General features: G+C 36.9%; 1 protein-coding gene across 1 annotated transcript in view; it reads right to left on the bottom strand.

Annotated features, from left to right (window-relative positions):
* LOC139940365 (pinopsin-like) overlaps window positions 1-13,386 on the bottom strand; it is a 36,608-nt gene that overhangs the window by 18,445 nt on the left and 4,777 nt on the right. The window contains exon 2 of the mRNA XM_071936619.1: window positions 307-501. Within this exon, the coding sequence (XP_071792720.1) occupies window positions 307-501 (195 nt within the window). The remainder of the gene's footprint in view (window positions 1-306; window positions 502-13,386) is intronic.

Raw genomic sequence — 13,386 nt, 5'->3', positions numbered from 1 at the left:
GACACAAGGTTTACCAAGAAACCAAAACATTAAAATCATATATATATATTTGTATAATCCTTACATTTTCTGATTTTCTTTTTCTGTTTTTTGTTTTTGTCATTGTCCAGTGTTGTCCGTGACCTCTCGAGTAATTTTCACTTGACTTGAGTGACGGGCAAATCCTAAAAAGTAAGACCGAAACATGAGATCGGTAGTTTGAAAACTTTGAAACAAGGACCTCTGCTAATCCACGTTCCCACTGGATCATACCAGTACAAGAGAATATGGATTATGACTGTTCCATCAGTGTTATTTATTACTAACCTGTTCCTGTGCCTTCCAGCACGTATTCGCTCCATCCGAAGGCGGGTGGTAAGGACACTATTAAGGAGTACAGCCACGTCATAGAGATGAAAAGTAGTCCCCATCGTGTGTTCATCTTCTGTGCAGTGAAGGGACGAACAACCAGACAGCATCGATGGATGGACACCGCCGCTAACGCTACGATCTGTTCCGTACCTGCCGAGCGGAAAATAAATCATTTTAATTAGCCACAACAATTTGTCAAATGCTTAAACCCTACTTAGACCCTCTGAAGTCTGTTGTGGCTTGGTTGAAACTCCAAATAGCTTGACTTGCCCTAGATTAATTTGAGTTACCCGACTACTATAAAACAAAGTGGGGCCTCATAGGGAAATATGCACGCCAACAATCGCCACACAACAAGTGAGGGGTTTGAGTTACTCGTCCTTAATATAACTTAGAAGTAACCTTTAGTTTTAATAATTGTTATATCCTAAGTTCTTTATGAAATCGACCCCGGAGCAACAGTTCGACCCAAAATATGTGTACGGTTTGACCCAAGGTCAAACTGACGCAGCATCCGAGTTTAAAATCCAAAAACACAAAAGCTACACTTTTATCAAGAATCGCAACGAATAATACTGTAAAAACATGGAACCCTGAAAACAAATACTGAAGATCAGAGGTAACAAAGCGAAGAAATTAGCATAATTTACAGACTTAACTCCTTAGGCAAATACAAAAAATATCTTGCTTCGAAAATACTTATCCTTGGGTCAGAGACTCCCATGAATATTTCTATGACTGGCTGGCCCTCAAAAACCAACCGCTGTGAACTCTGATACTGCCGCGGAACTACAGCGTCAACGCATGGCGGTCTCGGTCCTCCGGTTCATCTCACCCACCCGAAGGACAGTACTCTCCTAAACATCCACCAATAACAGCATGTATACCGTTTTGTGTGTAAGTCGCAAGACACACCCCAAGACCTGAAGGACACTTCAAGATGTAGGCTACATTCCAGGGGCCGTTGCCACCTACTTCTTGGGCTGAAACAGGGTTACTCCCTTTACAGTTCAAACGGATGAACATGTAGGCTTGGGTCTCTTCCTTCCTACATGGTATCATTAATCGGAATAAAGCACCACCTCTCCGGATAAAATGGCAGAGAGTGTGCAATACTTTGAAAAACACTCTAAAATCCCCTAAAGAATTCCCGAGCTTCACACAACACAATGAAGACAAACAATGCCACGACAATCGAACACCAAATGGAGCACCACGGTTTTTTTTTCTATACTGCAGCGTTGTTCTTTTTAAATAGCATAAGCTCAAATCAAATGATCGATGTCAGTGAAAGGGTCTTTTTAAAGAGTCAAGTACTTTTTGTATGAGAAATGAGAAAAACAATGTCATGAAAAATAATTTTCGTCTCAGTGATCATGAGACGAAAAAACGTATTTTCATGACATGTAAAAACGTATTTTCATGACATTTGTTTACTCATTTCTAAAAAACTACAGCACCTCAGCAAGTAATATTTTCAGGGTAGCTTTCTACTAGCATAATATCTTCAAAGGGTGTAAGTTTAATGTAAATCTGTGGACATTGTGTTTTGTGTTACAAAAAGTACCCAAATCCTTTAAATTACCCCCTGCTCCAATTAGCCTAGCATTAATTGATCAACGAATACGCCATGCTGTCTCGGTTGTTTCCTTTTCCTGCCGTTGATCTCTGTGGGCCCTAGACTTTATTCAAGTCCCATTCTCGTGTGAGAGGTCCCTTAGCTATAACCCCCATCTTATGTAGTGCGCGCTCGCCGTCAAAATGCGGTCACGAGAAGGTTTGGGACTACAGAGCATCACAACACAGTAGTTTCCTGGGGATGGCACGGGATTGGGACTTGAGTCAAGTATATGTGGACCCTGGTTTGAATCCCACCTCAGGTGGAGCTTTGCAAGTTGTAGTGGATAAGAATTTTAGTCATAACCTGATTGCGTGGGTTTTCCACGTGGGTTTCTCTCCAAAACCTTATACCGAGAGTGTCTTCTCGTTTGCCATATATCAAGTAACTGGTGCTTATGCCTTTGGAAATGTGACCAAAATAAATAAATAATTAAGCATCACAAATGACAGCTGTCAACAACAACTAAACACACATCGTGTTCAAGAAATAATGACCACAAACCAGAGATGCATAAAATATTAATATATCCAACAACTGCTGCTTTAATGTTTACTTTGATCTCAAATCTAGTATTCGAGGCTATAGCTCAATCCAGGCATTAGAATCGCATCAAGCACTTAATGTCAGATTCACCCCTCGGCCCAATGACCATTGAGTCATGGCCTCAGTGTGATTCTAAATAGAGACTACGCGGAAGATTGTTGTTTTTGTACCTCAGGTGTTGTAAAATCCGATCAAAAAATATGTAAAGGCGACCCTCAAATAAGCTTACTAATAATTGGAGTGGCACTGCATATCCGAATTTGTCCAGGCGACAGAAATTTGCCAATTTGCACTGGTAGTTACCAAAGCGGAGATAAACGCCACTTGTATCTTTTCGAATGCGTGATTTCAATCTACTTCTAAAATGGAAACCACCGGATGAGATTTTGTCGGTTTGCAAGTAATTAAGACTTTGTTTTTATCTGTTAGCACTTTCACCGGCCTCCAGGTAAAACGTTTACATGTACAATTGCTGATAAATAGAACTTGTCCGTCGAGTGTGGAGCGGCCTGTTGTAAATAGTCCCGTTATCCATATCTGATGTCATAATTACTCACAGGTAACAATCGGTCAAGATTGGATGAGGTCTTAAAGGTACTGGACACTATTGGTAATTACTCAAAATAATTGCATTCTTAACTAGGAATTGGACGTAGCCTAAGGATGACTTTCGCAAAAGAAGTAGGCCTATTGATAATTTATTGTGTCGTTATAAGTTGCTATTCATTGACAATGCATTCAAACGCATTCATTTTGTATATAAATTTAATTTTACTAATCAGTTATTACCTCTTAAATGCACTGGATACTGTTGGTAATTGCTCAAAATAATTGTTAGCATAACAAACTTACTTGGTAACGAGCAATGGAGAGCTGTTGATAGTATAAAACATAGCGAAAAACGGCTCCCTCTGAAGTACTGTAGTCTTTGAGAAAGAAGAAATTTATTTGGGGCTTTAGAACTGGTTTCGTTTTCTATAACCGCATGTATCCAAAGTGAACTGTTACGCCCTATATTATCAGAGCTGGACATGCCGGCTTTTAACCAAACATTAATAATAATAATAACAATAACAATAACAATAACAGTAACAATAACAATAACAATAACAATAACAATAACAATAACAATAACAATAACAATAACAATAACAATAACAATAACAATAACAATAACAATAACAATAACAATAACAATAACAATAACAATAACAATAACAATAACAATAACAGTAACAGTAACAGTAACAGTAACAGTAACAGTAACAGTAACAGTAACAGTAACAGTAACAGTAACAGTAACAGTAACAGTAACAGTAACAGTAACAGTAACAGTAACAGTAACAGTAACAGTAACAGTAACAGTAACAGTAACAGTAACAGTAACAGTAACAGTAACAGTAACAGTAACAGTAACAGCAACAGCAACAGCAACAGCAACAGCAACCGCAACCGCAACCGCAACCGCAACCGCAACCGCAACCGCAACCGCAACCGCAACAGCAACAGCAACAGCAACAGCAACAGCAACAGCAACAGCAACAGCAACAGCAACAGCAACAGCAACAGCAACAGCAACAGCAAAAGCAACAGCAACAGCAACAGCAACAGCAACAGCAACAGCAACAGCAACAGCAACAGCAACAGCAACAGCAACAGCAACAGCAACAGCAACAGCAACAGCAACAGCAACAGCAACAACAATAATAATAATAGTAATAATAATAATAATAATAATAATGATAATAATAATAATAATAATAATAATAATAATAATAATAATAATAATAATAATAATAATAATAATAATAATAATAATAATAATAATAATAATAATAATAATAATAATAATAATAATAATAATAATAATAATAATAATAATAATAATAATAATAATAATAATAATAATAATAATAATAATAATAATAATAATAATAATAATAATAATAATAATAATAATAATAATAATAATAATAATAATAATAATAATAATAATAATAATAATAATAATAATAATAATAATAATAATAATAATAATAATAATAATAATAATAATAATAATAATAATAATAATAATAATAATAATAATAATAATAATAATAATAATAATAATAATAATAATAATAATAATAATAATAATAATAATAATAATAATAATAAGAATAAAGAATATTTTTAGGGCGCCAGAATCCACCAAAATGAGGTGCTCAATGCGCACAGGAGGGGGAACCACACACAGCAAGGAAAAAATATTTATATATTTATAGGCGAGATTAAACAAAGTGGTTTTCAACTTATCCTTGAAAGTATTGATGTTAGAAATATTGCGGATTTGTGGAGGCAAGTCATTCCAGAGTGTGTGCCCAGCATGAGAAAAAGACCTTTCGCCCCATGATTGCTACTCTTATATAGTAACCGGTAGCATGCATGTATTGGAAGATCGGAGAGATCGCACAGGAGTATAAGCTTCAACCAAAGAAATGTTATATATAGGAGCAGAACCATTGATGCAATGAAAGATAAGCAACAGAAGTTTGAAAGTAATACGAGATTCGACTGGTAGCCAGTGTAGTGACTTCAGAACCGGTGTAATGTGAGTGTGTTTCGTGGTAAGAGTGACAATGCGAGCAGCTGCGTTTTGTAATGTTTGTAGTTTAGAAAACATTGATACTTCAAGAGTGATTACCGAACATACACGTTCCCTTCAAGTAACCCTAGATGGGTACCCATGTGCGTGTTCCGTCGTCTATAAATCTAAGAGTCCCCTATAGTTATTATCAAGTATGGCTTCAAACCGAGCGACAAAATATCGTCAATGATTGATCGTTATCAGAGATTTTTGACCATGAATCAGAGATTTGACCATGAGAAACCACAGCTGTTTGAGCAATGAGAAATGAGACACTTGAGATTTATCAGACAGAACAATAACCAATACTGAAGCTTGTTTAAATATTGAATTTTTTCCTTTGTTTTATTTTATTTTTAATTTGGCTATTAAACAAATATAAATAAAAAAAAAATAGTAAAAGAAACAATTTGAAATTTCACCTAATGAAAATTTAGAAAATTGGGTTTCAACTCGAGACATTGAGATTGCAAGCTATAGACTTCTACTGAAACAGATTATAGGCTGCTACGTCAAACCATGTCAAACTAATGAAAGGGAATGTAACAATATTAGAGGTCGAGGCTTCCAGGACTATACTTATGTCGATAAAAAAACAAAACCGAGGAAACTGACATGGGTGAATTTTAATTAAACATTAACTAGTCAACTCAAACTTATTGTTAACAGGCAGTGGACACTATTGGTAAATGTCAAAGACTAGCCTTCACAGTTGGTGTATCTCAACATTATGCATAAAATAACAAACCTGTGAAAATTTGAGCTCAATCGGTCATCGAACTTGCGAGATAATAATGAAAGAAAAAAAACCTTTATCACACGAAGTTGTGTACGTTTATATGGTTGATTTCGAGACCTCAAATTCCAAATTCGTGGAGAGTTACCTTTTTTCGAAAACCATGGCACTTCAGAGGGAGCCGTTTCTCACAATGTTTTATACCATCAACCTCTCCATATTTCTCGTCACCAAGAAAGGTTGTACGCTAATGATTATTTTGAGTAATTACCAATAGTGTCCACTGCCTTTAACATAATCCATCGTAAGGTGAAATTTGACACTTTTTTCAAAGTCAAGGGTTCTCCTGTTGTTGCAACATGGGGGTCAAACCACAATGACTACAGAAAAACGTATCTTTACTTTTCCAGTTATGGCTAGTATTGCTTTGTTATGACATAAAAACAAAACATATTATATATATAAGTTTGAAGATTTTTAAATGTCAATGAATTTTTACATCGGAGTCGGGAGAAAAAAAATCGGGAAACCCACCCTTGTTTCCGCGTGTTTCGCCGTGTCTTTACATGTGTTTAAAATAAATCCGTAATACCCGATATCGAGAATTGATAATTTTGTTTAATGTTTTCTCAAAAAGTAAAGTATTTCATGGAATAATATTTCAAGAGAAGTCTTTCACCATTACCTTCTGTTAACCCTGTAAGTTATTTGTAAATCTGTGAGGTTTTTTTTTCTGTTCCGAAAGTGTATAATGGCTTTAAAGAGTTTCAGACAAGACAGATGTATTCGAAGTAATTGCGTGATGCAGGTGTCTTTAAAGATTAATAACGACAGTTCAGAACCAATCGAAAATGACCTAGACTCTAAGCAAACAATCCCCGGGCATTTCACATCTCTTTTGACGGTATTGATTTTGGCCTCGTCTCATTTCTAATGACGTCATCATCACCGTTTTAAAGTCGCGGTTGGCGTGTACCAATAGTGGTAATCCAAATACTGTCCATTTTACAGATGAGTTTATCTAGTAATGTCTGCAGTAACGCCATGTACACTACAACGGATATCTAATGAATCGTGGGATTTCTCAATGAGAACCAGTATAGTGTAAAAACTCGACGACGTTTCGACCAGAGTCGTTAGATCGTCTTCAAGAGAAGGCATAATGTTATGACGGTCCAACCCTTTTACATTTTTTTTATGGTTTCAGTTATGTTCAAATAGTGAAGGTTTTCAAAGCATTAAAAGACACTGGACACTATTGGTAATTGTCAAAGAATAGTCTTCTCACTGGGTGTATCTCAACATATACACAAAATAACAAGCCTGTAAAAATTCGAGCTCAATCGGTCGTCGAAGTTGCGAGATAATAATGAAAGAAAAAAACACCCTTTCTACAGGAAGTTGTGTGCTTTCAGATGCGTGGAAAATTCGTGGAAAATTACTTCTTTCTCGAAAACTATGTCACTTCAGAGGGAGCCGAGTCACCAAGTAAGGTTTAATGCTAATAATTATTTTGAGTAATTACCAATAGTGTCCACTGCGTTTAAATTTGATTTCGAGGCCTCATATTTAGAACTTGAGGTCTCAAAATCAACCATCTAAGCGCACACAACTTCGTGTGACAAGGGTGTTTTCTTCTTTCATTATTATCTCGCAAGTTCGATGACCGATTGAGCTCAAACTTTCACAGGTTAGTTATTTTATGCATATGTTGAGATACACCAACTGTGAAGACTGGTCTTTGACAATTGCCAATAGTGTCCACTGCCTTTAAAACTCTCTGCTGTGTGATTACCAAATTTTGATAAGTTAATAATATATCAGTTGCATTTCCCTAATACGGATTGAATTGTAAAATGGTCTGAATCCCTGCTTTGCACAATATAGAGTGCATACATTTGTCAGAAATTTTATATCCTTCTCAAAGGTGTTCCTTCGAGTTACTCGCGGGAAAGGAATTTATAAATATTAAAGTTTCGTGATTTGTTGTTCTTTTCCCGACGACTGTGCTCTGGGACTAAATGCATGTTAAAGGCACTGGATACCTAATTTTCAAAGACTAGTGTATCCCAACATTATCATAAAACAACAAATCTGTGAAAAATTTGAGTCAATTTGGTCTTCTAAGTTTTCAAGAGATTAATGACAGAAAAGCCTTTGTTGCACAGATTTATTTGTGCTTTCAGATGGCTAATAAAAAAGGCTTTAGGCCTGATGTCTTTAAATAATTGAGTGATAAATCACCTCTTTCTAGAACATTTATGTGTCTTCAGAGGGAGCCGTTTCTCACACTGTCTTCCAAAATCAACGTAAGTGTTTAAAGTAACAATCATTTTGGGTTATTACCAAAAGTGTCGAGGGGTGGATTTCACAAAGGAGTCCTAACTTAGGACTAGTCCTAGACAATGCTAAGATATAGGACCAGTCCTAAGTTAGGACCAGTAACTCATTCTAACTATAGGACTGGTCCTTTTCTCCATTGTCTAGGACATAGTCCTAAGTTAGGACTACCTGTGTGAAATCCACCCCAGTGCCTTTAGCTGAAGTGAAAAACTCGTTTTATTCATTTGACATTGATCGGTTAAATATTTGCATAAACTTGAACAAAAATCTGTCCTCAAGGTATACTACACATCAAGAGATTCTGGACCTGGGGGAATTGTTCGTAAGAGGACATTAGCAAGTCGTGGGCGAGCGGACTCAAGCTCTGAGGTCTGATTAGCATTAAAGGAACACGTTGCCTTGGATCGGTCGAGATGGTCTTTGAAAAGCGTTTTTTGACCGTTTATTATAAAATGCATATGGTTAGAAAGATGATGTAAAAGTAGAATACAATGATCTACACAAATATGCCTCGAAATTGCGTGGTTTTCTTTTTACCTCGTCCAAAAACACGGTCGGCCATTTATGGGAGTCAAAATTTTGACCCCCATAAATGGCCGACCGTGATAGTTCGCGACGTAAAAAGAAAACCGTGCAATTTTGAGAGATACTTGTGTGGATCATTATATTCTACTTTTAAAACATCTTTCTAACCATATACATTTCATAACAAATGGTTTCAAACGCTTTTTATAGACCAACTCGTCCGATCCAAGGCAACGTGTTCCTTTAACTTTGGGTTCGAGTCCCGGTCACGACAATCTTGTGTCATTACGGTACATTATTGCCGGGTCCTTCGGATGGGACGAAAAGCCGACTAGCTCTTGTGTTAAGTAAAGCACCTTTGGGGATTGAGTCCGAGAACAAATTATACATTTTTATGATTTTTGATGGGATAATTTCGATGTTTCCTTTTTAAACTTGTTTTAAATTTTTCACGCAGACAATGTATTCGTCGTCACAATTTTGAGATATAAATTGCTTGAATGAAATGATAATTTCATGACTTTTCATCTGATAATTTTGATTTTGTTTTTCCATTTTTCACGCAGAAAATGCATTTGTTGTAACAGTCATGTATTTTTATTTATTTTAAATACATTAAGTTGCACAAACAAAAGTAAACTGAAAGGGGGCTCGTTTAAGAAAAATGCAGACGGAAACTACTTGTGTTTTTAAGGCAAGAAGTGCCCCGCCCCCTTTCCCCAGCAAGGAAAGGTAACTCCTCTTACTGCCCCCACAAAGGTTACCCTATAGTTCCAGTGCTGACATTTTGTGAACAACAAACTTGACCTTGTGTTTTAGAAAAACCTTGTTTCCAAATGCTCATCGCCTTGATTTGAAAATGATACTCGCACGAATCATTAATAATAGTCTGGGTAACGGTTTTCGCATGCTTGCTGCTTTTGTAATTTCCAGACGAGTTATTAAAATCAAAGGAACATCACAGGATTTCTAAGAAAAAAGCTCGCCTAGGATCACAGATTTATATGAAACTAAAACCATCTAATGATGATGATAGTTGAAAACTTCGTTTTGTGAAATATTTCTGTCTGGTTGTCGTAATTGATGAGAAATAAATCAAACTAAGTTCCCGTTTTAAGTTTATCTATTAGTGAGCGCTTTATTCCCTTTTTTAATAGATGTAATGCACAAACTGTAATCGTTGTTTCACTAATTTCTCATGAACCAGATGACCGATCGATCTCAAACTTCTACAGGTTTGTCAGTATGTGGAGTGCTTACACTGCCAGCAACTTTTTTGTTAGTAAAGACCAATTTGTTATGTCCCTTTAACATTCAAAATGCTCATTCAGTCAATAGGAAAACCATCCAGTATAAATACACATCATAAGTCTAAATGTGCAGAACTCATTCGCTTCCGCACGTTCATTAATTTGAAATGTATATTGATGAAGATGGCCTTCAGGAAATAAATTGTACATGTCACAGAGAAAAAAATACCCAATACAAACAGCTATGGAACAGGCCTATGACAATGAACAAAGTCGCACCTTAAGATCGTTCCGTGAATCTCAATTAATTTTTTTTTTATGACTGACTCTTCCAACGAAGGTAATTTAAAACCGTCAATTGGTTGGGATGTAGCAGTTTGCGGGTGCGACTATTTTTATATGTAAGTTAATTGTTATAATAATTATTTACCAACACACGGAGCGCTTCAAAGTATGTTCAAGTATTTGTTCAAATATTCGTTCATAACAATGTTTTCAGTAGGTGTTGTAGTCGAGTCCGACCTGTATCTTCATCGAGACCAAGACACCGGGTAAGACACCAAGACCAAAACCAATACCAGAACCAAGACCAAGGCCAGGACAGGCAGATCCGACACGGGGGATTTTGACTCCCCAAAAGGTGCTATAACGATTACTGTGATGATGACGTCAAATAGAACGGGTCAATACTTAAAAAAAAAAAACTGCTCTCGAAAATAGTTAATACGCAAGCAAATACGTGACCGTGAGCGTCAAAAAATTGTATTGTTTCTGGGTGACGTTGCACGTCGTGTGACGTCTGCGCGCACGTATGTACCTGACGTGAAAAATTTTGACTTCACGTATATGCTAACAAAGTGATATTTTAACGACGCAATTTTCTGGTGTTCATGTTCACGTTCAAGTTCTCGCGGAACGTGCAGCCAAACCCTATTATATCGTCTGCCTATCTTGTTGTTTTCCCGCCATTTTAAAATCACAGATAAACACTCCAGAATTACGTTCGCCTATGGTTGATTTAACGTTCGCCAAAAGGTGGCGGCGCAAACTCGTTCCACTCGAATTTGTTAGTGAACGCTGACAATGTAAAGTGGAACGCACCCTGAATGCACCGGAACAAAACATAGAAGTCACTTTACACTCAAAATAACCATAGAGGAGTCAGAATATTGAATAAACATTATTAAATTAACTCTATTTGCTCCTGACAAACCGTTGAATGAAATTGATTTATTGTCATCGTGCTGTATAACGTAAACGTGTATAAGAATGAAAGGGGTTGCAACAAAATGCATTGTAGCGCCATGATTCACTTTCATATGTGATTCAATTTCTTTCTGTGGTCAATAGAGAAGCAAGGTTATAATCTAAATTGGAAACAAACAGTTCTCTCATTTGAACTCGCTGCTTCCGTTGTCCTTTAATGAGAATTATATGCTTTCAAAACTAGGCTGTTGTACCAAATTCTGGAGAAGGCCTACAAATAGAGAACGAACACAGTATTTTAAAGGGACATAATGATTAGAAATGTATTGTTTGACGAAATATAATTAGCTGTTACAAACTGATTGCCACCCAAAAGGACAGATTGTGGTCTAAATGCAAAATGCAGTTAATGGCCTGACGTTCAACCCTAGCAGAGTCCTTCTCGAAAGGCTAAATGAGAGAAAGGCTATTATATGAACCTTCGATTGAGACTCTGATAGGGTCGAAACGCCAGGCAATTAACCATTGTGTGCACATGTTTTATTAATGGGTATTTAGCTTTAATATCCACGACTGACATCTCAAAACGCATTTCATTAATTTTTGAACGATTCGAGGCCATGTTTGAAAAATACCCCTCCAAATCTAACAAGAAACTACGCTAGTAAACATCGCTTTCGAGAAAATAACTCAACAATTTTCTGCACAGATTTGTACAGCCCCAAAACACGGTTGTTTTTTAAAGGCACTGAACACTTTTGGTAATTACTCAACATTTGTGTTAGCATATGAACTTACTTGGGAATAGGCCTAACGAGCAATGGAGAGTTGTCGACAGCATAAAACATTGTCGGAAACCGCTCCCTCTGAAGTAGCGTAGTTTTTGAGAAAGAAGTAATTTCTCACTAAATTATTTGAATTTAATTCGAAACCTCAGTTGATGAGGTCTCGAGTTCAAGCGTCTAAAAGGACACAGCTTGTGTGACAAGGGTGTTTTTTCTTCCATTATTCTCTCGCTACTTCGACGACCAGATGAGTTCAAATTTTCACAGGTTTGCTTTTTTTTTGCTAATGTTGAGGAGAAGACTGGTTTATGACAAATACTAAAGGTGTCCGGTGCCTTTAAGCGGCCGCTTTTGATTCTGAGACAGATTGCGCGTTCTGCTTAGATTGGTTTGTATTGAGACTTATTAATATGCATTGTATCGTACTGACCGGCTAGCCTGCCAATAACACGGGTATGTCGAGTCAGGCTTCACTTTATCTGCATCTATGTGCTTATAATGTTTATGTAGCAGTCATCCAAACTTGAGGTTTTGTGCTCAATGACATTTTGAGGGTTGTGCAAGTGTACTGAAAGTTCGAAGACCTTATATTAAAGAAAAGGTTATCCATTGCTTGGTCAGAACAGTCAGGTTGCCGTGATGAGAATTTATTTATTATGCACTATCTCATATACAGGGCTGGGGAACAGACATGCACATGTAGGCTACACACATTATATTTGCTGATTCCCTGAAAATAAATCGTTTGTTCTTTCCTTTGTCACTGCAGTTAGAAGAACCTCCCACGGAACTCGTATACACAATTTCTATGTGGAGCACCTCCTCAGTCTTAAGAATTCCCCAATATGGAGACTCTTTGTTGTCCCTTTTCTGTTTTCTTCTCGGTCTCTATGGTAGTGAATATGAAATCTTGGTCACTTGAAATGTGTGTGAGGGTCGACAACTGTACACTGAATTTGGTTGAATTGAGTTTCATTTGCTGACTATGCAATAAACAGTGATCCCATGCAGCAGAAAGCTAAATCTCAGATTCGCCTTTATGTCATCAACTTCTGTTGTTTTATATTATTGTCGAACTGTTTTAAAACAACTTCGTTTTATCAGCGACCTTGCGTGTCTGTAAACTAATTTCTTGTTTCCAATCAATTCTACAAGATGGGAAAGGATGCGTGGATGGATAGCTAGGGGAGCGGTCAGGGGATGCGTATGGGGTGGGGGAGATGAGCCGTGTGCGATGATATAGCTCGATGCTCGACCGCAAGTTCTCGTAAGAAAAACAAACTAACACACTTATTATCAAACACACTTTAGTTCTAGGTTTTAGGAACACTCAATGGTGAACCGTTATTATAGGGTTGTGTTTTAGGTCCATGCTCTACACGAGTTACAACGGAGCA

Source organism: Asterias amurensis, chromosome 1, assembly GCF_032118995.1.
Source record: "Asterias amurensis chromosome 1, ASM3211899v1".
NCBI lineage: Eukaryota > Metazoa > Echinodermata > Asteroidea > Forcipulatida > Asteriidae > Asterias > Asterias amurensis.
Note: the sequence above shows the minus strand (reverse complement) of the source record. Positions and strands in the feature narration are given on the sequence as shown.